This window comes from Bombina bombina, chromosome 6 (assembly GCF_027579735.1).
Source record: "Bombina bombina isolate aBomBom1 chromosome 6, aBomBom1.pri, whole genome shotgun sequence".
Lineage (NCBI taxonomy): Eukaryota > Metazoa > Chordata > Amphibia > Anura > Bombinatoridae > Bombina > Bombina bombina.
The window spans coordinates 429,435,315-429,460,267 of NC_069504.1; the positions used below are offsets into that span (position 1 = coordinate 429,435,315).

The 24,953-nt window shown below is 41.7% G+C and overlaps 1 protein-coding gene across 2 annotated transcripts in view; it reads left to right on the forward strand.

The window, feature by feature from the left end:
* Positions 1-24,953, forward strand: part of SEPTIN8 (septin 8) — a 273,481-nt gene that overhangs the window by 144,572 nt on the left and 103,956 nt on the right. For both annotated transcript variants that reach the window (XM_053717180.1, XM_053717179.1), the window contains exon 3: positions 17,788-17,983. In XM_053717180.1, the coding sequence (XP_053573155.1) occupies positions 17,788-17,983 (196 nt within the window). The remainder of the gene's footprint in view (positions 1-17,787; positions 17,984-24,953) is intronic.

Sequence of the window (24,953 nt, forward strand, 5' to 3'; positions counted from 1 at the left end):
TAAAAGCCATGGTGGAGCCCCATAGGAGAATGTGTACTAAATGTATTGATTTCACCTTAAACAGTAAAGATCAGTCTTTATCTATAAAAGAATTGTCACCAGAGGGATCTGTCGAGGGGGAAGTTATGCCGACTAACTCTCCCCACGTGTCGGACCCTTCGTCTCCCGCTCAAGGGACGCACGCTAATATGGCGCCAAGTACATCAGGGACGCCCATAGCGATTACTTTGCAGGACATGGCTGCATTCATGAATAATACCCTGTCAGAGGTATTATCCAGATTGCCTGAATTGAGAGGCAAGCGCGATAGCTCTGGGGTTAGACGAGATACAGAGCACGTAGATGCTGTAAGAGCCATGTCTGATACTGCGTCACAATATGCAGAACCTGAGGACGGAGAGCTTCAGTCTGTGGGTGACGTCTCTGAATCGGAGACCTGATTCAGAGATTTCTAATTTTAAATTTAAGCTTGAGAACCTCCGTGTATTGCTTGGGGAGGTATTAGCTGCTCTGAATGACTGTGACACAATTGCAGTGCCAGAGAAATTGTGTAGGCTGGATAAATACTATGCAGTGCCGGTGAGTACTGATGTTTTTCCAATACCTAAAAGGCTTACAGAAATTATTAGTAAGGAGTGGGATAGGCCCGGTGTGCCCTTTTCCCCACCTCCTATATTTAGAAAAATGTTTCCAATAGATGCCACTACACGGGACTTATGGCAGACTGTCCCTAAGGTGGAGGGAGCAGTTTCTACTTTAGCAAAGCATACCACTATCCCGGTTGAGGACAGTTGTGCTTTTTCAGATCCAATGGATAAAAAATTAGAGGGTTACCTTAAGAAAATGTTTATTCAACAAGGTTTTATTTTACAGCCCCTTGCATGCATTGTGCCATTCTGGTTTGAGGCCCTGGAAGAGGCCATCCATACAGCTCTATTGACTGAAATTGTTGACAAGCTTAGAACTCTTAAGCTAGCTAACTCATTTGTTTCTGATGCCATTGTTCATTTGACTAAACTAACGGCTAAGAATTCCGGATTCGCCATCCAGGCGCGTAGGGCGCTATGGCTCAAATCCTGGTCAGCTGATGTGACTTCAAAGTCTAAATTACTCAACATTCCTTTCAAGGGGCAGACCTTATTCGGGCCTGGTTTGAAAGAAATGATTGCTGACATTACTGGAGGTAAGGGTCATACCCTTCCTCAGGACAGGGCCAAATCAAAGGCCAAACAGTCTAATTTTCGTGCCTTTCGAAATTTCAAGGCAGGTGCAGCATCAACTTCCTCAATCCAAGCAGGCCTGGAAACCTAACCAGTCCTGGAACAAGGGCAAGCAGGCCAGAAAGCCTGCTGCTGCCTCTAAGACAGCATGAAGGAGCGGCCCCCTATCCGACAACGGATCTAGTAGGGGGCAGACTCTCTCTCTTCGCTAAGGCGTAGGCAAGAGATGTTCAGGATCCCTGGGCGTTGGAGATCATATCTTAGGGATATCTTCTGGACTTCAAAGCTTCTCCTCCACAAGGGAGATTTCACCTTTCAAGATTATCTGCAAACCAGATAAAGAAAGAGGCATTCCTAAGCTGCGTACAAGATCTCCTTGTAATGGGAGTGATCCATCCAGTTCCGCGGACGGAACAAGGACAGGGGTTTTATTCAAATCTGTTTGTGGTTCCCAAAAAAGAGGGAACCTTCAGACCAATTTTGAATTTAAAGATCCTAAACAAATTCCTCAGAGTTCCGTCATTCAAGATGGAAACTATTCGAACCATTTTACCCATGATCCAAGAGGGTCAGTACATGACCACAGTGGACTTAAAGGATGCCTACCTTCACATTCCGATTCACAAGAATCATCATCAGTTCCTGAGGTTTGCCTTTCTAGACAGGCATTACCAATTTGTAGCTCTTCCATTCGGACAGCGCCAAGAATTTTTACAAAGGTTCTGGGCTCACTTCTGGCGGTCCTAAGACCGCGAGGCATAGCGGTGGCTCCTTACCTGGACGATATCCTGATACAGGCATCAAACTTTCAAATTGCCAAATCTCATACAGAGATAGTTCTGGCATTCCTGAGGTCGCATGGGTGGAAAGTGAACGAAGAAAAGAGTTCTCTATCTCCTCTCACGAGGGTTTCCTTCCTAGGGACTCTAATAGATTCTGTAGAAATGAAAATTTACCTGACGGAGTCCAGGTTATCAAAACTTCTAAATGCATGCCGTGTTCTTCACTCCATTCCGCGCCCCACGGTGGCTCAGTGCATGGAAGTAATCGGCTTAATGGTAGCGGCGATGGACATAGTGCCATTCGCGCACCTGCATCTCAGACCGCTGCAATTATGCATGCTCAGTCAGTGGAATGGGGATTACACAGAGTTGTCCCCTCTACTAAATCTGGATCAGGAAACCAGAGATTCTCTTCTCTGGTGGTTATCTCGGGCCCATCTGTCCTAGGGTATGACCTTTCGCAGAACAGATTGGACAATTGTAACAACAGATGCCAGCCTTCTAGGTTGGGGGTGCCGTCTGGAACTCCCTGAAGGCTCAGGGTTCATGGACTCAGGAGGAGAATCTCCTCCCAATAAATATTCTGGAGTTAAGAGCAATATTCAATGCTCTTCTGGCTTGGCCTCAGCTAGCAACACTGAGGTTCATCAGATTTCAGTCGGACAACATCACGACTGTGGCTTACATCAACCATCAAGGGGGAACCAGGAGTTCCCTAGCGATGTCAGAAGTCTCCAAGATAATTCGCTGGGCAGAGACTCACTCTTGCCACCTGTCAGCGATCCATATCCCAGGTGTAGAGAACTGGGAGGCGGATTTTCTAAGTCATCAGACTTTTCATCCGGGGGAATGGGAACTCCATCCGGAGGTGTTTGCTCAATTGGTTCTCCGTTGGGGCAAACCAGAATTGGATCTCATGGCGTCTCGCCAGAATGCCAAGCTTCCTTGTTACGGATCCAGGTCCAGGGACCCAGAAGCGGCACTGATAGATGCTCTAGCAGCGCCTTGGTTCTTCAACCTGGCTTATGTGTTTCCACAGTTTCCTCTGCTCCCTCGTCTGATTGCCAAAATCAAACAGGAAAGAGCATCGGTGATATTGATAGCGCCTGCGTGGCCACGCAGGACCTGGTATGCAGACCTAGTGGACATGTCATCCTTTCCACCATGGACTCTGCCTCTGAGACAAGACCTTCTAATACAAGGTCCTTTCAATCATCCGAATCTACTTTCTCTGAGACTGACTGCATGGAGATTGAACGCTTGATCCTATCAAAGCGTGGCTTCTCCGAGTCAGTAATTGATACCTTAATACAGGCACGAGAGCCTGTCACCAGGAAAATTTACCACAAGATATGGCGTAAATATCTTCATTGGTGTGAATCCAAGAATTACTCATGGAGTAGGGTTAGGATTCCTAGGATATTGTCCTTCCTCCAAGAGGGTTTGGACAAAGGATTATCAGCTACTTCTTTAAAGGGACAGATTTCTGCTCTGTCTATTCTTTTACACAAGCGTCTGGCAGAAGTTCCAGACGTTCAGGCATTTTGTCAGGCTTTAGTTAGAATTAAGCCTGTGTTTAAACCTGTTGCTCCTCCATGGAACTTAAACTTGGTTCTTAAAGTTCTTCAAGGGGTTCTGTTTGAACCCCTTCATTCTATTGATATCAAACTTCTTTCATGGAAAGTTCTTTTTCTGATGGCTATTTCCTCGGCTCGAAGAGTCTCGGAGTTATCTGCCTTACATTGTGATTCTCCTTATCTGATCTTTCATTCAGATAAAGTTGTTCTGCATACAAAACCTGGGTTTTTACCTAAGGTGGTTTCTAACAAGAATATCAATCAAGAGATTGTTGTTCCATCATTATGTCCTAATCCTTCTTCAAAGAAGGAACGTCTTTTGCATAATCTAGACGTAGTCCGTGCCTTGAAGTTTTACTTACAGGCTACTAAAGATTTTTGCCAAACATCTAACCTGTTTGTTGTTTACTCTGGACAGAGGAGAGGTCAGAAGGCCTCGGCAACCTCTCTTTCTTTTTGGCTTCGGAGTATAATCCGTTTAGCCTATGAGACTGCTGGACAGCAGCCTCCTGAAAGGATTACAGCTCATTCTACTAGAGCTGTGGCTTCCTTCATACTTTTTCCAAATTTTACAAATTTGATACTTTTGCTTCTTCGGAGGCTGTTTTTGGGAGAAAGGTTCTACAGGCAGTGGTTCCTTCCATTTAAGTTCCTGCCTTGTCCCTCCCATCATCCGTGTACTTTAGCTTTGGTATTGGTATCCCACAAGTAATGGATGATCCGTGGACTGGATACACTTAACAAGAGAAAACATAATTTATGCTTACCTGATAAATTTATTTCTCTTGTAGTGTATCCAGTCCACGGCCCGCCCTGTCCTTTTTAGGCAGGTCTAAATTTTAATTAAACTACAGTCACCACTGCACCCTATGGTTTCTCCTTTCTCGGCTTGTTTCGGTCGAATGACTGGATATGGCAGTGAGGGGAGGAGCTATATAGCAGCTCTGTTGTGGGTGATCCTCTTGCAACTTCCTGTTGGGAAGGAGAATATCCCACAAGTAATGGATGATCCGTGGACTGGATACACTACAAGAGAAATAAATTTATCAGGTAAGCATAAGTTATGTTTTTCATGTTGCATACCATTCTGATAGTTGTTGGTTCGCGGGTCTCTCTTGGTTGAGTGTACCTTTTCCTCCGATTCTGAAGGGAAATGTGGATAGGTGTTTTGGAACCGAGCTGGTCTCTCTGGGGGTTTGTGTCTCTTCCTCTTTCTTTTCCTGGGGATCTTGTGGCTGGAGATTCGTTGCTGATCTCTAAACTTGGTCGTTGCAGGGAATTTTTGTTCTCCCTTGTCTTTTGGACTTTACCAGTCCCGTTGGTCCTGGGACTGTTTGCTCGGAGTATGAGTCAGGAATTCTGACTGTTCTGTTGAGCATCGACCGCGTATAATGAGGGGCTACTGAGTGCTCCTTCCTTACGTGGGAGGCCTCGCGGTAGTACCTTCCCTCTGCAAGTTGCTGTTTTTTTTTATTCTTGGTCAGGGTGCTGTCCTCCCTTCTCTTTGTTCTGGTAGGGAGGGGGGAGTTGATCCGCACTGTTTTCACAGTTTTTCTCTCCCAGGTTGGTTCTGGTATGTATTTCCCAACTACCTTGTTTGTCCAGTTTTTTGTAGGCTTCACGCTTAGTTGGACCGCCTATCAAATGGAAGCCTGCGGTTTTTGACTGGGGCGTAAACAGATATTCCTATCTGTTTTGTCTGTTCTACTTCTGGTTTTTTTTTTTTTTTTGTTTTTTTTTTTTTTGACCCTCAGGTTTTCAGTTTCTTAGTGCTGGATAGTATTCTGTGGTAAGGTAGAGGGTTCTACTTTTTGTCCTTCTAGGACTTTGGTTCTGGTTAGGACTTTACATTGGTTCCTTGGGATCCATGTAGGAGGTGGTCTGGAATTTTCCTTCCGTTGCTCTCTATCGTTAGAGTATTTTCTACATGACTTTTGTCCTATTACAGCCTTGTAGTTCGCTCCTTTTGAGTTATGCTAGAGGTTTCTTCCTTTGTTTGCCCTTGATTTTTGGGGGTTTGTTTTGGTGGTCCTTTTGGACTTCCTTATCTGATCTTTCTCCTCCCCCCCCCCCCTTTGCCTCCTCAGTGGTTTTGTGCTCAGTGAAGTCTAGGGATTTGGGTGGTCTCTAGCAAGGCTCTTTATGGTTCTAACTGATGGGCAGTTACTTGTTCCTTTCTTTTTTGTCCTTTCTGTGTCTGTTGACGCAGGTTTTTTTTTTATCGGGAGTTTGGGTTATATCAGGCTGTGGTGCCCTCAGAATGGTCCGCCTTTGTTGTTCCCGTCCGTTTTGCATTCAGTGTCCTCAATAGCTTAGGTATTGATTTTCCCAAAAGTAATGAATGCAGCTGTGGACTCTCCCTATTTTAAGAAGAAAAACTTAAATTCTGCTTACCAGATAATTTTTCTTTTTTTTTGATGGGGAAAGTCCACAGCTCCCCGCCTGTGTTTTTTTTTTTTTTCATGGGGCGGCCTTAATGTTTTGTTCTTCTGGCACCTTTTTTTCACTCTGATATTTCTCCTACTGTTCCTTGTTCCCTTGGAAGAATGACTGGGGGATGAGGGAAGTGGGGGAGGTGTCTTTGCCTCCTCCTGGTGGCTAGGTTCTGTATTTCCAAAAGTAATTAATGCAGCTGTGGTCTCTCCCCATCAGAAGAAAAAAAAAATATCTGGTAAGCATAATTTAAGTTTTTCTGGGATTTAAAATAAATTCAGTCTTCATGAGTCTTTCTCTAACATTGCAGAAATTAAAAAATTGGTGTCAGTCTGTCTGAACCTTTAGTCCCTCTCTCTTTCCCCTCTGTTGCTCTTTGTATGGAAGAACTGGGTCTCATGGTTACAGATTCAGATGTAATTCCATTTGCTTAATTTCACATGAGACCTCTTCAGCTTTGTATGCTTAGTCAGTGGTGCAGGGATCATACTCGGCTATCTCCAAAATATTTTTCTGGATTACAGTACAAGTCAGTCTCTGACTTGGTGGCTAGATCATCAGTTCATTATTCAGGGGGCTTCTTTTGCTCGTCCTACCTAGACTGTGATCACTGCAGATGCAAGTCTTTCAGGTTGGGAAGCTGTTTGGTGGTCTCTAAGAGCACAAGTGGTTTGGTTCCTTCTGTAGGTGAGGTTGCTAATAAATGTTCTAGAACTCTATTTTCAGGGCTCTTCAGACTTGGCCACTGCTGAAAAGGGAGTCTCATCTCTTAATTAGACAATCTCACAGCAGTGGTTTATGTCAATCATCAGAGGGGAACTCACAGTTCTCTAGCCATGAAGGAAGTGTCTCGAATTCTCTCATGGAAAGAAGTCAATTCCTGTTTAGTCTCTGCAGTTCATATTCTGGGACTGAACGACTGGGGAACAGATTTTCTCAGTCAGTCTCTTCATCCAGTGGAATGGTCTCTTCACCAGGATGTGTTCTATCAGGTTGTGGATCTTTGGGGTCTCCCAGGGATAGATCTGATGGCTTCTCATTTGAACAACAAACTTTCCAGGTACTTTGTGAGGTCCAGGAACACTCAGGCAGAGTTTGTGGATGTTCTAGTAGCTCATTGGTCATTTCTGCTTGCTTAACTGTTTCCTTCTCTGGTACTTCTTTACAAAGTGATTTCCAAGGTAAGGCTAGAGTAATCATCAGTAATCTTGAATGCTCTAGCTTGAACTTGTAGAATTTGGTATGCAGATCTGGTTCAAATGTCCAGTTGCCCTCCTTGGCCTCTTCCTCTGCATTCAGATCTTCTGTCTCAAGTTCTGTTTTTTCCATCCAGATCTCAAATCTCTAATCTTGGTGGCATGGAGATTGAACAGAAGGTTTTTTTTTTTAATCATAGGGGTTTCTCAAATTCTGTGATTGAAACTATAATCCAGGCTCATATGTCTATGACTTGAAGGATTTATGATAAGGTTTGGAATGCTTTTATTGCTTGGTGTATAGATCATAGCTTTTCCTGGCATTCATTTATAATTTCAATATTGTATTGCTGATCAATATCAGTTTGTAAGAGTATGACTGGAGAACACCTGCTGTGTGTATAATCTAGAACTTGCATCTTGGCCCACCCTAGTCTCAATCAACAACAAAGACTATTGTAGTTGAAATGGTTTTGATTGTGGCTTTATTTCTTTATTAAAGTGGAGAGAGTCCATGAATCATCACATGTGTGATTAAACTCCATAGGAATATTATATTGTGCACTACAGTTGCTTGAGGGTTAACCTTTTGGTGCCGGATTTAGCACCCACCCCTTTTCTCCGTTTCTTTTCATCTTTACAGCATTGGCCATTTTGTAGCAGCTTTTCTGCACTGCCTTTTAAAGGGACAGTCTAGTACAAAATAAACTTCCATGATTCAGATAGGGCATGTCATTTTAAACAACTTTCCAATTTACTTTGATCACTAATTTTGCTTTGTTCTTTTGGTATTCTTAGTTAAAAGCTTAACTTAGGAGGTTCATATGCTAATTTCTTAGACATTTAAGGTCGCCTCTTATCTGAATGCATTTTGACAGTTTTTTACCACTAGAGGGTGTTAGTTCACGTGTGTCATATAGAGAACACTGTGCTCATGCACGTGGAGTTACGTAGGAGTTGGCACTGATTGGCTAAAATGCAAGTCTGGGTGGAAAGTAAATGTTACAAAGTGACTTGTTTCTTCATTTGAAAGTTTCCTTTCTGGAGGTGTTCATAGATTTGGTGTTCGTGCGTTTTTTTTCATGACAGATCAATATTGGGAAAACATGCAGAGAGCATGGATGAAGTAGGTTTGATAGTTGCTGCTTCAGATGCAATTCTGTTTGCACTTTTCTATTTATTGCCTCTCCAACTGCAGATGCTTAGACAATGGATCAGGAATTACAACAATCTTAAGAAAAATATTTTCTTGGCACACAGAACCAGACAATCTCTTTCCTGGTGGCAGACTCATCAATCTGTCATCACAACAGACATCTGTCAGGATGGGGCGCAATCTGGGACTCTTGGAGAGAGCAGGAAGTTTGATTTCCTCAAGAGGTGAGGTTACCCATCAATGTTCTAGAGCTCTTACCTTTCTCAAGGTCTCCTCAAACAGGAATAGTTTCTGAGATTTTAATCGGACAATGTCATGGTGTATTTAAATCATCAGCGGGACTCAGTTACTTGGCAATGAAAATGGTATCTCGTATTTTGAGATGGGCAGAAATGAATAACTGCGTAATATCTGCAATTCATATTCCAGAAGTGAACTACTGAGAAGCAAATTTCCTCAGTCAACAGGTTCTCCACCCAAGGAAGTGGTCTCTGAACCAGGAGGTGTTCAACCAAAATTTCACCCTGGGGGCCTTCCAGAGATAGCTTTAATGGCCTCCATTAAATCACAGACTTCTCAGGTATTTTGCCAGATCTCGGGATCCCCAAGTGGAATTCATAGATGCTCTGGTGATTCCCTGGATGTTTAGTCTGATTTACCTGTTTCCGCCCTTTGTGTGATACCTTGAAGCATGCAAGAACAGGCATCTGTCATTCTGATTGTTTTAGCTTAGCCTCACAGAACTTGGTTAGCAGATCTGATCCAAATGTCCAGTTGTCCACCTTGAAGTCTTGCTTTTCAAGGAAGATCTCTTTTCCCATGGTCTGTTTTTTTTTCATCAAGATATAAAGACTTTTGAATTTAACAGATGGAGATTAAATGCTTAATCCTGAGTCAGAGGACAACACTCTTATTCAAGTCATGAAATATTTTACTGGAAAGATTTATCACAATGTCTGGAAGGTCTTTACTTCTTGGTGTGAAAGTAAGGGTTTCTGATGGAATTCTTTTTTAATTCCTTGTGCTCTTAAAACCTTATTTAGTCCATTCTAAAGGAAATTATCTGCAAGTTCCTTGAAGAGTCAAATTTCGGCTCTCTGTTCCCTATCATAAGAAGATAGCTAAATTTCCACATGTTCAGGATTTTGTTCAGACTATAGATGGGATTCGATCTGTTTTTTGTTTTTGTTTTTTTTTTTAGATTCCTCCTTTTGAACCAATGCATAGTCTGGATATTTGGCTTTTTTAATGTTAGGTGTTATTCCTTATAGCTATTTATTCAGCTAGAAGGGTTTCTGGGTTATCTGCATTGTCACCTGCACCTACTTATCTTGTCTTCAAACATCTTATAATTTTCTAGCTACGATCATTTCTTCCGATAACGTTAATCAGGAAATTGTTGTTCCTCCTTTATGCCCAGCTCCCAAAAAATTAAAGGAACATCTTTTGCATAATCTGGATGTGGTAAACGCTTTGAAGTTTTATCTACAGGCGACTAAGGATTTATGTCAAACTTCTTCCTTATTTGCACATTTTCCTGGTCTGCATAAGGTCAAAAGATAGCACAGTTTCTCTTGCTTCTTGGATAAAGCTTCTTATCAGAAGGGCTTATGTGGTATCAGGGAAGTCTCTGCTTGAGCAAATTACAATTTATTCCACTAGATTGGTTTCTGCTTTATGAGATTCGAGAAATTATGCTTCAGTAGAGCAAATTTGCAATGCATCTATTTGGTCTTCTTTACACACCTTTACTACACATTTTTATCATTTTTATATGTTTGCCTCTCCTGTGGTGGCTTTTGGCAGGAAAGTCCTCCAGGCAGCAGTGTCTGGTCCTTAGTATTCCTAACCTAACTTCATGTCCTGCCCTTTCTTGGTGATCTTGTGGAATCCACAGTTTTTGGTATTGGATCCCATGTGTGATGGCTTGTGGACTCTCACCACCTTATGAAAGAGTACAAAATTTATGCTTACCTGATATATTCTTTTCTTTCATGGTGTGAGAGTCCACTAGACCCGCCCATTTTTTTTATGTTCAGTTGGCGACCGTTTTAGTTTGCACTTAAAGGGACACTGAACCCAATTTTCTTTTTTTTTTATTCAAGCATTTTAAGCAACTTTCTAATTGACTCCTATTATCAAATTGTCTTCATTCTCTTGGTATCTTTTTTTTTTTTTTTTTTTTTTTAATGCAAGAATGTAAGTTTAGATACCGGTCCATTTTTGGTGAACAAACTGGGTTGTTCTTGCTGATTGGTGGATGAATTCACCCACCAATAAACAACTACTTTCCATGTTTCTGAACCAAAAAAATAGCTTAGATGTCTTCTTTTTCAAATAAAGAAAGCAAGAGAACAAAGAAAAATTAATAATAGGTGTAAATTAGAAAGTTGCTTAAAATTGCATGCTCTATCTAAATCTCGAAAGAAAACAATTTGGGTTCAGTGTTCCTTTAATTTGTCCTGCTTTCAGTTCCTCTCCTTGTCTTGGTCATATGTTAGACTTTGAAAATCAGGGAAGTGGGAGGAATTAAAAGCATATTTTTTGCTTCCTTCTAGTGGACTTTAGTTTAATTCTACATGTGATACCTCATGAAAGAAATTAATTTATCAGGTTTTACTTTTTTGCAAGTCTTTGTTGGTGACTGCAATTTTTTTATTTTTTTTTGGGTGAGCCAAGATAAATAGAAAATAAGCTATCCTTCACAATTTATATATCTTGGATCAATTCCCTAAATTAGAATTACTAATTTTCCCTCCCTATTGTTACAAATTTTTGTCTAAAATGAATTGTGGCAGGAAGTGGGGGAGTCTTATACCTTTTTTATATATAGGGTAGAACATATTTTAATGTGATGAAAATTTCTTAATGTTTCTTTTTATAGCACATTGTAGGAAATATTTTGTTAAAGTTGGGATATGCTTTAAATCTACTTTTCACATGCAGTTCATTTTCTAGATATATCTGAGGGTAACGTAGCCACTTTTATTTATTTATTTTTAAAATTCTAGTGTTAGTATTTAAAGCGACATGACCTTTTTTCTTTTTATGATTCAGATAGATTATACATTTTTAAACAACTTTCCAATTGTCTTCTGTTATTGATATTGCTTCATTCTCTTGGTATCTTTTATTGAAGCAGCAGCAATGCACTACTGGGAGCTAGCTGAACACATTTGTTAACCAATGAAAATGGGCATATGAGTTCAGCCACCAATCAGCAGCTAGCTCAAAGCTCTTGAGCTTATCTAGATATGCTTTTCAACAAAGGATACCAAGAGTATGAAGCAAATTAGATAATAGAAGTAAATTGGAAAGTTGTTGACAATTCAGATAGAACATACAATTGTAAACAAAAAATGTGAGTTTCATGTCCCTTAAAGGATTACCTGATCAAATATAACCTAGCTCCTGTTAATGTTTGTAATATGATGTTTTTAGTGAAAGTCTAAATTTTATTTATTTTTCAAGATAAGACCAGTCCACGGATTTCATCCTTATGGGATTACGCCTCCTGGTCAACAGGAGGAGGCAAAGAGCACCACAGCAGAGCTGTATATATATATATATAGCTTCTCCCTTCCCTCCCAACCCAGTAATTCTCTTTGCCTTTGTTAGTTATAGGAAGAGGTAAAGTGAGGTGTTAGTTTAGATTCTTCAATCAAGAGTTTTTTTTATTTTTAATGGTGCCAGTGAGTACTATTTTTTTTTTTCAGGGTGTAGCCAGGACCTGGTCAGCCTCTTGTTAGCAGAGCTACAGGTGGTTTTAAAGCATTGGGAACTGGTGGGAGTAATTTCTCCCTGCGCCTCCCATACTGTGTGCTGCCCTTCTTAATATGGTCTTAGCAATTGTTAACTAAGGCCCTGTATGTCTCCACAGAATGTCAAGAAGGTAAAGAGGACGACTTCCTAGCTGTAGGACCGTTCATGCTGTCGCTCAGCACTAAGGTATGTGCAGCTCTAATTTCTGGGACAGCACTAGCTCAGACACTGCTGCAATCTTTATTTCTATGACTCCCTAATTCCCCAGGGCTTCTCTATAGGTATTAGGGAAGATGCGTTGGGGGAGGATTAGATGGGGTGCTCAGGACACATTTCTTCTATGTGAGAGTGCAGACGGACTTTGGGCTGGACGCTGGGGCTAACATGGCTGATTACGGAGCATGTCTCCAGTGTTGGGGTCTACTGTATATCAGATCTGGTGTGTGTGTTTACTCCCTCAACTACACGCTTTACAGGATAAGGGCACATTTATTGGGGCCAGACCGCATGGTATGTTCAGCTGCTCTTGCTGCGACATACGGCTCGCGGTTTCTTTGAGGTCAGACGCTTGGAGTTAGTTGACGCCCAGTTATTCTCCAGCGCTCTGGAAGCCGCGCTGTTATTTTCTGACATACGCAGCGTGGGTGAGAGAGATCGGAGCCTCACTGACTGCCGGGACCGCATGGTTTTAGGTTAAAAAAGCAAGCGGTCTCAGGCGGTGTATATTGGATACGGAGTGGATATCGAGGGGGCAGGTAAGCGCCTCAGCGGAGCTGTTGAGGCGGCAGAGGCAACTTAGTTTAACGGACCTGTTTACTTTAAGGGATTATAACTTGATTTTCCTTTTTAATCCTCTTATGTCCCCGTTTTAATTTTGCTGAGTGTGAGTTCTATAACTTTGCAAATTAATATTTAAAGGCACAGTTGCACGCTTTATTCAGAGGTCCTTGATTAACTTATAAGTTTGCACAAGACCAAGTCTGTTTTGTTTATTTACTAACATGGATGATATTATGAATGTCACTTGTTCATTATGTTTGCATGCAAATGTGGAACCTCCTGTTACTTTTTGTCCCTCGTGTACTGAGAGGGCTTTACAGTTCAGAGAGCAAATGTTTTTTGATAAGGAGTTAACTAAAGCGGATGCTTCTCAGGATTCTACTGATGAGAATCAGAGTATGCCGCGTCTTTCTCCCCAAGCGTCACAACCCCTAACGCCTGCCCAGGCGCAGTGCAGTTCCCCTGCAGTTTCAACTGCAATTACACTAAAGGACATAGCTGCAGTTATGTCTTCTACCCTTTCGGAAGCGTTGTCTGCCTTTCCCACCTTGCAAGGCAAACGCAGAAGGAAGGACGCCCTTGTGGCGAATAAGACTTCGGATGCTTTAATGGCGATATCAGATGTGCCATCACAGGGTGCGGAATTGGAGCCCTTTCTGAACTTTCTGAATTGGATAGCGCCTTGCTACCGACGGATTCAGAAGTAGTGTCTTTCCGGTTTAAGCTGGAACACCTCTGTCTGTTATTGAGGGAGGTTTTGTTGACTCTGGACGACTGCGATTCAATCGTAGTTCCTCCTGAAAAATTGAGTAAGTTGGACAGATATCTATAAGTTCCTTCTTACTCGGATATTTTTCCAGTTCCCAAAAGAACTTCGGAGATAGTTGCTAAGGAATGGGAAAGACCAGGTATTCCATTCTCTCCTCCCATTTTCAGGAAGATGTATCCTATAGCGGATGCTATCAGGGATTCTTGGCAGACCGTTCCTAGGGTGGAAGGTGCTATTTCCACTCTGGCTAAACAAACTACTATTCCTATTGAGGATAGTTGTGCCTTTAAGGACCCTATGGATAAGAAACTAGAGGGTCTTCTTAAGAAGCTTTATATTCATCAAGGGTTGCTTTTGCAACCGGCGGCTGCTTATTGGTTTTATGCCCTGGAGGAATCTCTTAAAACTGAGACTTCTTTGGAAGAGATGCAGGATAGAATTAAAGCCCTTAAGTTGGCCAATTCTTTCGTGACAGACGCCAAAATTACCAAAATGTCGGCTAAGAGCTAAGGATTTTCTATCTTAGCGCATAGAGCCTTGTGGCTGAAATCCTGGTCTGCGGATGTGTCATCCAAAACTAAGCTCTTGGCTATCCTGTATAAGGGAAAGACCTTGTTTGGTCCTGACCTGAAAGAGAAATTATTTCTGACATCATGGGAGGTAAGGGTCACCTCCTCCCTCAGGATAAGAAACCCAAACAAAGGGGTAGACGGAATAATTTTCGTTCCTTTCGGAATTTCAAGGGAATCCCCTCTTCCTCTTCCACTAAGCAGGATGGGGGCTGTTCTCAACCCAAGTCCACGTGGAGACCCAACCAGGCTTTGAACAAGGGCAAGCAGTTAAAAAAACCTGTGGCTGCTTCCAAGTCAGCATGAAGGGGTGGCCCCCGATCCGGGACCGGATCTAGTAGGGGGCAGACTATCCTTTGTCCAGGCTTTGATAAGAGACGTTCAGGATCCCTGGGCGATAAATATAGTGTCTCAGGGATACAAACTGGAGTTCACAAACTCTTCCCCCAGAGGAAGATTCCTTCTTTCTCGATTGCCTGCAAACCAGATAAAGAGAGAGGCGTTCTTACGCTGTGTAGAAGACCTCTCTTCCATGGGGGTAATCTGTCCTGTTCCAACTCAGGAACAAGGACAGGGATTTTATTCAAATCTGTTTGTAGTTCCCAAAAAGGAGGGAACTTTCAGACCTATATTATATCTCAAGAGTCTAAACAAGTTTCTTAGAGTTCCATCTTTCAAGATGGAGACTATTCGTACTGTTGATCCAGGAGAGTCAATTTATGACCACCGTGGATCTGAAAGATGCATATCTTCATGTTCCCATCCACAAAGATCATCACAAATTCCTGAGATTCGCCTTTCTGGACAAACATTTCCAGTTCGTGGCCCTTCCCTTCGGTCTGGCCACGGCTCCCAGAATTTTCACAAAGGTTCTGGGGTCTCTTCTGGCAGTTCTAAGATCACGGGGCGTTGCGGTGGCGCCGTATCTGGACTATATTTTGATCCAGGCGCCCTCTTGCCAACTGGCAAAATCTCATACCGATCTTGTCCTTTCCTTCCTGAGAACCCACAGGTGGGAGGTAAATCTGGGAAAGAGCTTGTTAATTCCACAAACAAGGGTATCATTCTTAGGAACTCTAATCAACTCTTTCCATGAAGATCTTTCTGACAGAGGTAAGGAGGGTAAAGCTCATGGCTACATGTCAGGCCCTTCAGTCCAATCCTCGGCCGTCGGTGGCTCAGTGCATGGAAGTAGTCGGATTGATGGTGGCAGCAATGGACATCATTCCGTATGCTCAATTTCATCTCCGACCTCTGCAACTGAGCATGCTCAGACAGTGGAATGGAGATTATACCGATTTGTCTCCTCAAATAACTCTAGATCAGGAGACAAGGGACTCTCTTCTCTGGTGTTTGTCGCTGGATCATCTTTCCCAGGGGACATGCTTCCGCAGACCCCCCTGGGTGATAGTGACAACGGACGCCAGCCTACTGGGATGGGGAGCAGTCTGGAATTCCCTGAGGGCTCAAGGTGTTTGGACTCAGGCGGAGTCTCTCCTTCCAATCAACATTCTAGAATTGAGATCCATATTCAATGCGCTTCAGGCTTGGCCTCAGTTGGCTTCGGCCCAATTCATCAGGTTCCAGTAGGACAACATCGATGATAGAGGTATCCAAGATTATTTAGTGGGCAGAGTTACACTCTTGCCATCTGTCAGTGATCTACATCCCAGGGGTGGAAACTGGGAAGCGGACTTTCTGAGCAGACAGACATTTCATCCGGGAGAGTGGGAACTTCATCCGTAGGTATTTTCCAGCCTGGGGCAGGCCAGAGTTGGACCTCATGGCATCTCGTCAGAATGCCCAACTTCCAAGATACGGGTCCCGGTCCAGGGATCCTCAGGCCAAGCTGATAGATGCCTTGGCATTTCCTTGGTCCTTCAATCTAGCTTATGTTTTTCCCCGTTTGCTCTTCTTCCCTGGGTGATTGCGCGTGTCAAACAGGAGAAGGGCATCAGTGATTCTTCTCGCTCCTGCGTGGCCTCGCAGGACTTGGTATGCCGATCTGGTGGCCATGTCCTCTCAGCCCCCGTGGAAGCTTCCATTGAGGAAAGACCTCATTCAGGGACCCTTCCATCATCCAAATCTAGTTTCTCTACAGCTGACTGCTTGGAGATTGAATGCTTAATTTTATCTAAGCGTGGGTTTTCTGATTCGGTCATCGATACTTTGATTCACGCGCGTAAGCCTGTTACTAGGAAAATGTACCATAAGATATGGCGTAAATATCTTTATTGGTGTGAATCCAAAGGCTATTCATGGAGTAGAGTTAGGATTCCTAGGATTTTGTCTTTTCTCCAAGAAGGATTGGAGAAGGGATTGTCTGCGAGTTCTTTGAAAGGTCAGATTTCTGCCTTATCTGTATTGTTACACAAGCATCTGGCTGATGTTCCAGACGTACAATCTTTTTGTCAGGCCTTGACTAGAATCAGGCCTGTATTTAGACCTATTGCTCCTCCTTGGAGTTTGAATTTGGTTCTTAAAGTTCTTCAAGGGGTTCCGTTTGAACCTATGCATTCTCTAGATATTAAGTTATAATCTTGGAAGGTTTTATTTTTGGTTGCTATTTCTTCTGCCCGAAGAGTATTTGAGCTTTCGGCGTTACAATGTGATTCTCTTTATCTGATTTTTCCATTCGGATAAGGTGGTGTTAAGAACCAGACCTGGTTTTCTTCCTAAGGTTGTTTCAAATAAGAATATTAATCAGGAAATTGTTCTTCCTTCATTGTGTCCTAATCCTTCTTAGAAGGAACGCTTGTTACATAACCTGGACGTGGTCCGGGCTTTGAAGTTCTATTTACAGGCGACTAAGGATTTTCGCCAATCTTCTTCATTGTTTGTTGTTTTTGTTGTAAGGGTCAGAAAGCTTTGGCTACCTCTCTTTCTTTTTGGCTGAAGAGTATCATCCGCTTTGCTTATGACACTGCTGGACAGCAGCCTCCTGAACGGATTACGGCTCATTCCATTAGAGCCGTGGCTTCCTCATGGTCATTCAAAAATGATGCTTCTGTTGAACAGATTTGCTTGGTCTTCTCTTCACACTTTTTCCAAATTTTACAAATTCAATACTTTTGCCTCTTCTGAGGCTGTTTTTGGGAGGAAAGTTCTTCAAGCAGTGGTGCCTTCCGTTTAGGTTCCCTGTCTTGTCCCTCCCGTTTCATCCGTGTACTTTAGCTTTGGTATTGTATCCCATAAGTAAGGATGAAATCCGTGGACTATTTGTATCTTGAAAGAGAAAAGGAAATTTATGCTTACCTAATAAATTTATTTATTTTTCGATACGACGAGTTCACGGCCCACCCTGTTTTTTTGCGACAGGTTATTATTTTTGTTAAATTTTAGTCACCTCTGCACTTTGGCTTTTCCTTTCTCTTCCTAACTCTGCTGTGGTGCTCTTTGCCTCCTCCTGTTGACTAGGAGGCGTTATCCCATAAGTAAGGATGAAATCCGTGGACTCGTCGTATCGAAAAATAAATACATTTATCAGGTAAGCATAAATTACCTTTTTTTATTTTACTAATAAACCTTTAATTTGTCTCCTAGGGGAAACCGGCATTGGTAAATCCACACTAATGAACACACTGTTTAACACAACATTTGAAACTGAAGAGGCCAGCCATTATGAGAATGGTGTACGTCTGCGACCACGTACCTATGAGCTTCAAGAGAGTAATGTGCATCTGAAACTGACTATTGTGGATACAGTAGGATTTGGAGATCAAATCAACAAAGAGGACAGGCAAGCATCATTAACCTCAAATTCCTTGATTTGATTTATTATTATTATTATCAGGTATTTATAAAGCGCCAGCAGATTACGTAGCGCTATACAAGAAACAATGGAACATTACAGGGATGCATTAAATACACAAACAAGTACAGTATTTGGGTACATTACAGTTGGAGATGCAATAGTTGAGTTATACAAAAGTAGAGGAATGCCTGGCCCTTGAGCACAGTCAGTAATAATTCACTTTAAATACAAAGTGGCCTACAGGTAGAGAGGCTCTCAAGCTTACAATCTAAAGGAGAGGGAATGGAGACAGAAGGTAAGGGAAATATGTCTGATAAAAGCCAGTGTAAACTGAGAGTGAGTGAAATGTGTGGTGAGTAAATGAGGGTTGGGAAAGTGTAACAGAATATGATAAAGTGTCAGTTCAGAGGCTGTGAGTGTGAAGTATTGTCCCTATCCTGGGTCATTAGTGACAGCTGCACCTATTTGCTGTTAGGTGTTTATATATTAAGGTAAACACCAGGGTGGAGGGAGGATTGGTGGGCTAGTGCGTGCAGAGAGCCTATAGGACTGCTTGTTGCTGTGAGGTCTTCAAATGTATGTATGCAGAAAGGCTGTGGGATCTTTAAATGATTTAGTGTATTATACTGGCAAATCAAATTGGAGTCTGTCATGCACCATATTTTGTTGACTTATTTATTACAAGTTCCTATATTTATAAAGATATTTTGATGTGACTCATTGCAGTCTATTAAAAACCATTAATATTTTATTTCTAAAACCTAAATGACAAAATATGTGATTTGTGGGGGGCGGAGCCAACTTCTGAAGGAACTAGACGTGTGTGTGTGAGGAGCTCCTGGATATGACACGATATAACTAAAATAAATGGTGCTTATGTGCATTTAAAATTGACTTTTATTAGAGAAAAGAAGTACATGTGGTGTCTAGCCCAGATCGGAGTGTGTTTGTGAAGTGATGACATAGTTGTTCTTGGTGCATCGCAGGCGGGAGAGCCCACATCATATGGTGGCCATTGTTTCATTTTTGGGACCTCGAGCCACATCACTACCCTACTTGTAGAATACTGAGTTGCTCTGAGCCTGTTGAGCCTCGCCTAGCTATGGAGAATCCGGCTGTTATCTTCTGTGAGCTAACGGCTCACTTTGAGAGGAACTTCCTGGACAATATTGACAGGATTTTGGCTGCATTTCAGCAGAGTACTACTCCACCATGTGACGCAGTGTCTACCACGGGGAAGCCGGACAAGGAAGAAGACGTGGTGGAGGCCATACACCAGCACGATTTGCAGTCCCCTCCTCTGCAATCATTGCAGTCTGCATGTGAGCCTGAGCCAAGGGAGGAACCTAATGTGAGGCAAGCGCCACAGGAGAAATCATTCATAGCCCCTACAGGAGCCTTACAGCAAGGGAGATCGAGACGGCGTGGCGCCAGGGGCGAAATCGTTACCCTATGGTATGTGAAGCGGGGGTGCACGGATGGGGCGGCTGCGCTTGTTGGCGCGGCTGCGCTTGTTGGCGCCGACTATTTGCATTATACAGCTGACCGCTCAAGTCTGCTGTTTACATTGAACTCACAACCTGAGGAGCATGAGCGGCTGTCCCCCTGCGGTGTACCCCAGTACCAGAGACATGACCTGCATCACTGTTATTCTCCTGCATATAAGAGACTTAGGCAGGGGATAGGTTGAACCTTGGGTCTAGGGCTGTAACGCTGTGTTGCAACCAGCATGTTCTGCATAATCTTGCCTGTTAGTACGTTAGTATCATTATCCAAGTTATGCAAGATGATACTTTATGAAGGCTTGTAAAAGTCGGATATGTATGTACAGTATGTGATTAAGCTGGTTCATTGCCAATTATGTACCGAGAATATTTGAATATTATATAAGCTAGTTATATGCTCCTCCAAAAAACTGAGTATATATGTTTTTGTATGTAAATCCCTTAAAGTGTCATTATATACTGAGCTCTGAATCTTATAGCTCTTAAGGGGTTACTCTCTGTCTGTGCTCTTTAGGAGCAGCTATTTAGCTAGTGTAATATAAACATGTGAGTAAATGTTTTGTAAATGTTGTTTGAGACTATAACTGGGAGACCATGTATACAGAATCACACTAGCTGCTCCTGATATGCGAATAGATACCCACTGATCCCAGTACCCTTAGAGCTTCTATTAGGGATCACTTGTTAATTATTTGCCCTTGATCCGCCCCCCTCTTTCCCTCTTCTCCCCCCTCTTCCTCTCTTTTCCCCCCTTCCCCCCTCTCCTTCCCTTCTCCCCCTCCCTCTCTCCCCCCCTCTCCCCCGCCCTTTCGCTCTTCCCCCCTCTCTCTCCCTTTTTCGCTCTCTCCCTCTCTCTCCCCCCCCCTCTCCCACCCTATCCCCCCTCTCCCTCTTTATCCCTCCCTCTTCCAAGTATGTGGTAAGGGATAAACACCTTATCCTCCACATTCCTATTTGGCAGAGTTGTGTAGTCTCTGCCCTGCCCGCGGAGCCTTGTTTGAGTATGTCCCGATTTGATTGTAAAAATGGCTCTTCGGGAATTTACTATGATGTTACTCTGTGTTCAATATTTCTTCTTTCTTTTTCATTTTCACTTTAGTATAAGAGCTTCCTCACTTATGTACCTAATGTATGTGATAGCACTACTGGCGCGTTGCAATAGGTCCAGAGACTGTATATTTCTTACTTGATTATAAGCCCTTTTGAACCTACAACTTTTAGATTCACACTCTCATTGACCTCCTGGTAGCTGTTTTAATGCGAATAGTTATACGCTGGCACCTATTAAGGTTCCAGTTTAATCATGCAACACTCCCTGTAGCTTATTTCCCTGAAGTAGTGTGAGATACTTGCATTTATATTGTTAATTTTAATTTTCTTCTTTCATCTCCTTCAATTTTATTGTTAGTTTTCTGGACCTAACCATGGTCCCAGCGGCTATAGGAAGGAGGATATAAAGTGTAGGCCTTATTTAGGCCTGTACTAACTAAAAGCCCTCTGAGTAGTACATTTATCTTAATGAGGTCCAAAAGTGGCCTCGGCTACCATTGGGGGAAAAGGGGGTGCTTCGAGGTTTGCTCTGCCATTTTATGTATATCCCAATCTACAAGTCTTCTATGTCTGTTATTATAAGGGATCTATTCCTAAATTTTGTTATTAAGCATCTGTTTATGTTCACGAAACCTATCTTGTCATATACTATGTGCCATATGTTTGTCTGAGCAAACTGATTCTTCTCTGTTATTGTTATTCCCTCAATAAAAAAAATATATTTAAAAAAAAATAAATAAATAAATATGTGATTTGTGCAGAACGTTGCAAACTTGTACTATGCTATTGAAATGTGGTCTATTTTAAACTAAAAATAATATGGTTTTTATATGGTTGGACTGTTAAGCTATCCCATTTATTGAAACTAACATTAATGAATATCCTTCAGTTAACTGAATACGCTTTTGTGTTTGTTTGGTACTTTTACAAGGTTGTAATTGAAAAGCATCACGGTGGTGCCCAAAATACAAAAGGTGTATTTAAAGGGACAGTCTACACCAGAATATTTATTGTTTTAAAAGATAGATAATCACTTTATTACCCATTTCCCAGTTTTGCATAACCAACACAGTTATAATAATATACTTTTAACCTCTGTGATTATCTTGTATCTAAGACTCTGCAAACTGCCCCTTTTTTCAGTTCTTTTGACAGACTTGCAGTCTAACCAATCAGTGCCTGCTCCCAGATTACTTCACGTGCACGAGCACAGTATTATCTACATGAAATATGTGAACTAACACCCTCTAGTGGTGAAAAACTGTTAAAATGCAATCTGAAAGAGGTGGGCTTCAAGGTCTAACAAATTAGCATATGAACCTCCTATGTTAAGCTTTCAACTAAGAATACTAAGTGAACAAGGCAAAATTGGTGATAAAAGTAAATTGGAAAATTGTTTAAAATTACATGCTCTATCTGAATCATGAAAGTTTATTTTGGCCTAGACTGTCCCTTTAAAGGACCAGTCAACACATTAGATTTGCATAATCAACAAATGCAAGATAACAAGACAATGCAATAGCACTTAGTCTGAACTTCAAATGAGTAGTAGATTTTTTTTATAACAAATTTCAAAGTTATGTATATTTCCACTCCCTTTGTACCATGTGATAGCAATCAGTCAATCACAAATGCATATACGTATAGTCTGTGAATTATTGCACATGCTCAGTAGGATCTGGTGACTCAAAATTGTAAATATAAAAGACTGTGCAAATTTTTTTTTTTTTTTTTTTTTTTTATTTGTTATCCTTACTTTAATACAAAATATATTAACTTTCTAGAACTCTCTACTTATTGGAATCAATAGAGATATACGTAATAACAATGTAGAAAAAAGGAAAAGGGGTAGCGGGAAGGTAGAGAGTAAGGGAGGGATAGAGGAGAGAAAGAGAAAAGAGGAGAGAAGAGAGAGAAGAGAAAAAAAAAAAAAAAGGGGAAGGATCCGTCCTGCTCTGCCCATGTCCCCTAACCAGTCTAACTTTCTGTGGGTTGTTTTTCTTTAAGTAATTGAAGATATGTGTCCCAAGTTTGGGTTATCACTGCATAAGTATCCATTTTTCCATGTTTGAGATAATAGTATTCTTCTAGTGAAATTAATTCGGAAACCTTCTGAACCCACATAGTAAGTGAAGGTGCTCCATTATATTTCCAGTTTTTGGCTATCAGTTGTTTTGCCCCGTTAGTCATAATCTTAAATAGGTTTAGGTAAGGTTTATATTTAATTTTAGGTTTTTTGTTTAGCAGCCATATTAGGGGGTCTAACGGGAATATTGTTTCCATTATGTTTTCTACTTCCCCTATTACCTGTCTCCAAAAGTTCTGAATGGCATTGCACCACCACCACATATGTGCTGCATTGCTGTTTACATGTCCGCATCTCCAACATTTATTAGGCTGTGAGCGGAATAGTCGGTGTAATTTTTGTGGGGTAAAATACCACCTGTGTAGTATTTTGAGATTAATTTCCAGTATGGAAGATGAGATAGAGGATTTGACGGTGGCTTGAAGTATCGAGTCACTCACCTGGGGAGTTATAATAACCCCCAGATCGGTTTCCCATTTTTCTAGGTATGGTGGTATATGACTTGGAGGCCTCTGTATTAATAATTTATATATTCTAGCTAGTGTATGTCTGATTGGAGGAGGTTGTGTACATAAGGTTTCGAAGTTGGTCAGTGGCCTTACCATGTTGTTATGATCTTTGTGTTTGAGAATATAATTTCTAGCTTGTCTGTAGGTGAACCAGTTAGCAAAACATTCGTGTCCTTCTGTTGTTAGGTCAGTTTGTGAGCGTATTGTTTCATTAATAACCATCTGTCGGATGGTAAAGTCTCTAGTTATTGAATCTGTAGTCGAAGAATTTGTGAATGGGCTCAATGTAAACTCGCCATTCTCTATTAAGGATGTCAGCGGGGAAGGTATGGAGGAAACAAACAAAGATGTGTGTATAGTTTTTGTCCAGATCTGGTAGGTCTCCCTAGTCACCGGGTTATCATTTTTCAGATTAAATTTGATGGAGTTATTCCAACAAAGACGTCCTAAGTGGGGTCTTTGAGATATTAAGTGTTCCAGAGGGACCCATCTCTTATGATGGTAATGGATGTTCCAGTCTACGATTCTTTGTAAAAATATAGCTTGCCTGTATAATTCTAAATTTGGTACCCCCATACCTCCTAATGTTCTAGGTAATTGCATTGTGTGTTGGTTGATTCTAGGTGGTTTTTTGTTCCATATATATTCCCGAAATGCTCTCTGTATGGATGGTAGGTAGTGTTTGGGGAGTGGAATGGGTAGTGTCTGGAGATAGTATAATATTCTCGGGAAAATATTCATTTTGATTACCTCTATGCGTCCTAGCCACGAGATCTGTTTGGATCTCCATGAAGAAAGATCACTGATAATTGTCTGTTTAAGTGGTATGTAGTTTAGCTTGAATATATCATCTATTGTAGGGGCCAATTTGATTCCCAGATATTTTAATGCTGAAGGGCACCAAGTGTATTTGGTGAGATTTTTGATAGCTTGTTGGTCTATGTCTGATATATTTATATTTAAGAATTCAGATTTGGTCCTGTTAATTGAGAAGTTGGATAATGTGTGAAATGTTTCAAATTCCCTGTTCAAATGTGGGATAGATATTGTTGGTTTTGTAAGGGTAAAGAGCATATCATCTGCAAAGAGGGAAACCGTATATTCTTGTGAGTTGATATTAATCCCATGTATCTGTTGGTTATGGCGGATACTTGTGGCTAGCGTTTCTATAACACAGGTGAATAAGAGGGGCGATAAGGGGCAGCCCTGGCGTGTTCCGTTTCTAATTGGAAAGGGGTCTGACAGGGTGCCATTTATCAAGATACGTGCGTTTGGTTGAGAATATAAAGAGAAAATTCGGGCTAGTATTTGTGGACCTAGTCCTAGGTGTGTCAGGGTGGCTCTCAAATAATCCCAGGCAACACGGTCAAAGGCCTTTTCGGCATCTGTGGATACGAATAGAGTAGGTATATTGTTTTTCTTAACATAATGTATTAGGTGGAGGGCCCTGACCGTGTTGTCTTTAGCTTCACGACCAGGCACAAAGCCAACTTGGTCTTGATGAATAATACTGGGGAGGATTTTATTTAGTCTGAGGGCTAGTATTTTCGCGTAAATTTTGATGTCTGTGTTCAATAGCGAAATTGGGCGGTAATTTGCGGGGGAGGAAGGAGATTTGTTAGGTTTTGGTAATAAAATAATATGAGCTTCGAGTGCTCTTGCTGAAAAGGCCTCCGCGCTGTCTATGTATTGGAAATAATTTGAGAGGTGAGGTGTTAGTGTGTCTCTGAATATGGAGTAATATTTATGGCCAAAACCGTCTGGGCCCGGTGTTTTTCCAGTTGGTAAATCTTTGATGACTTGGG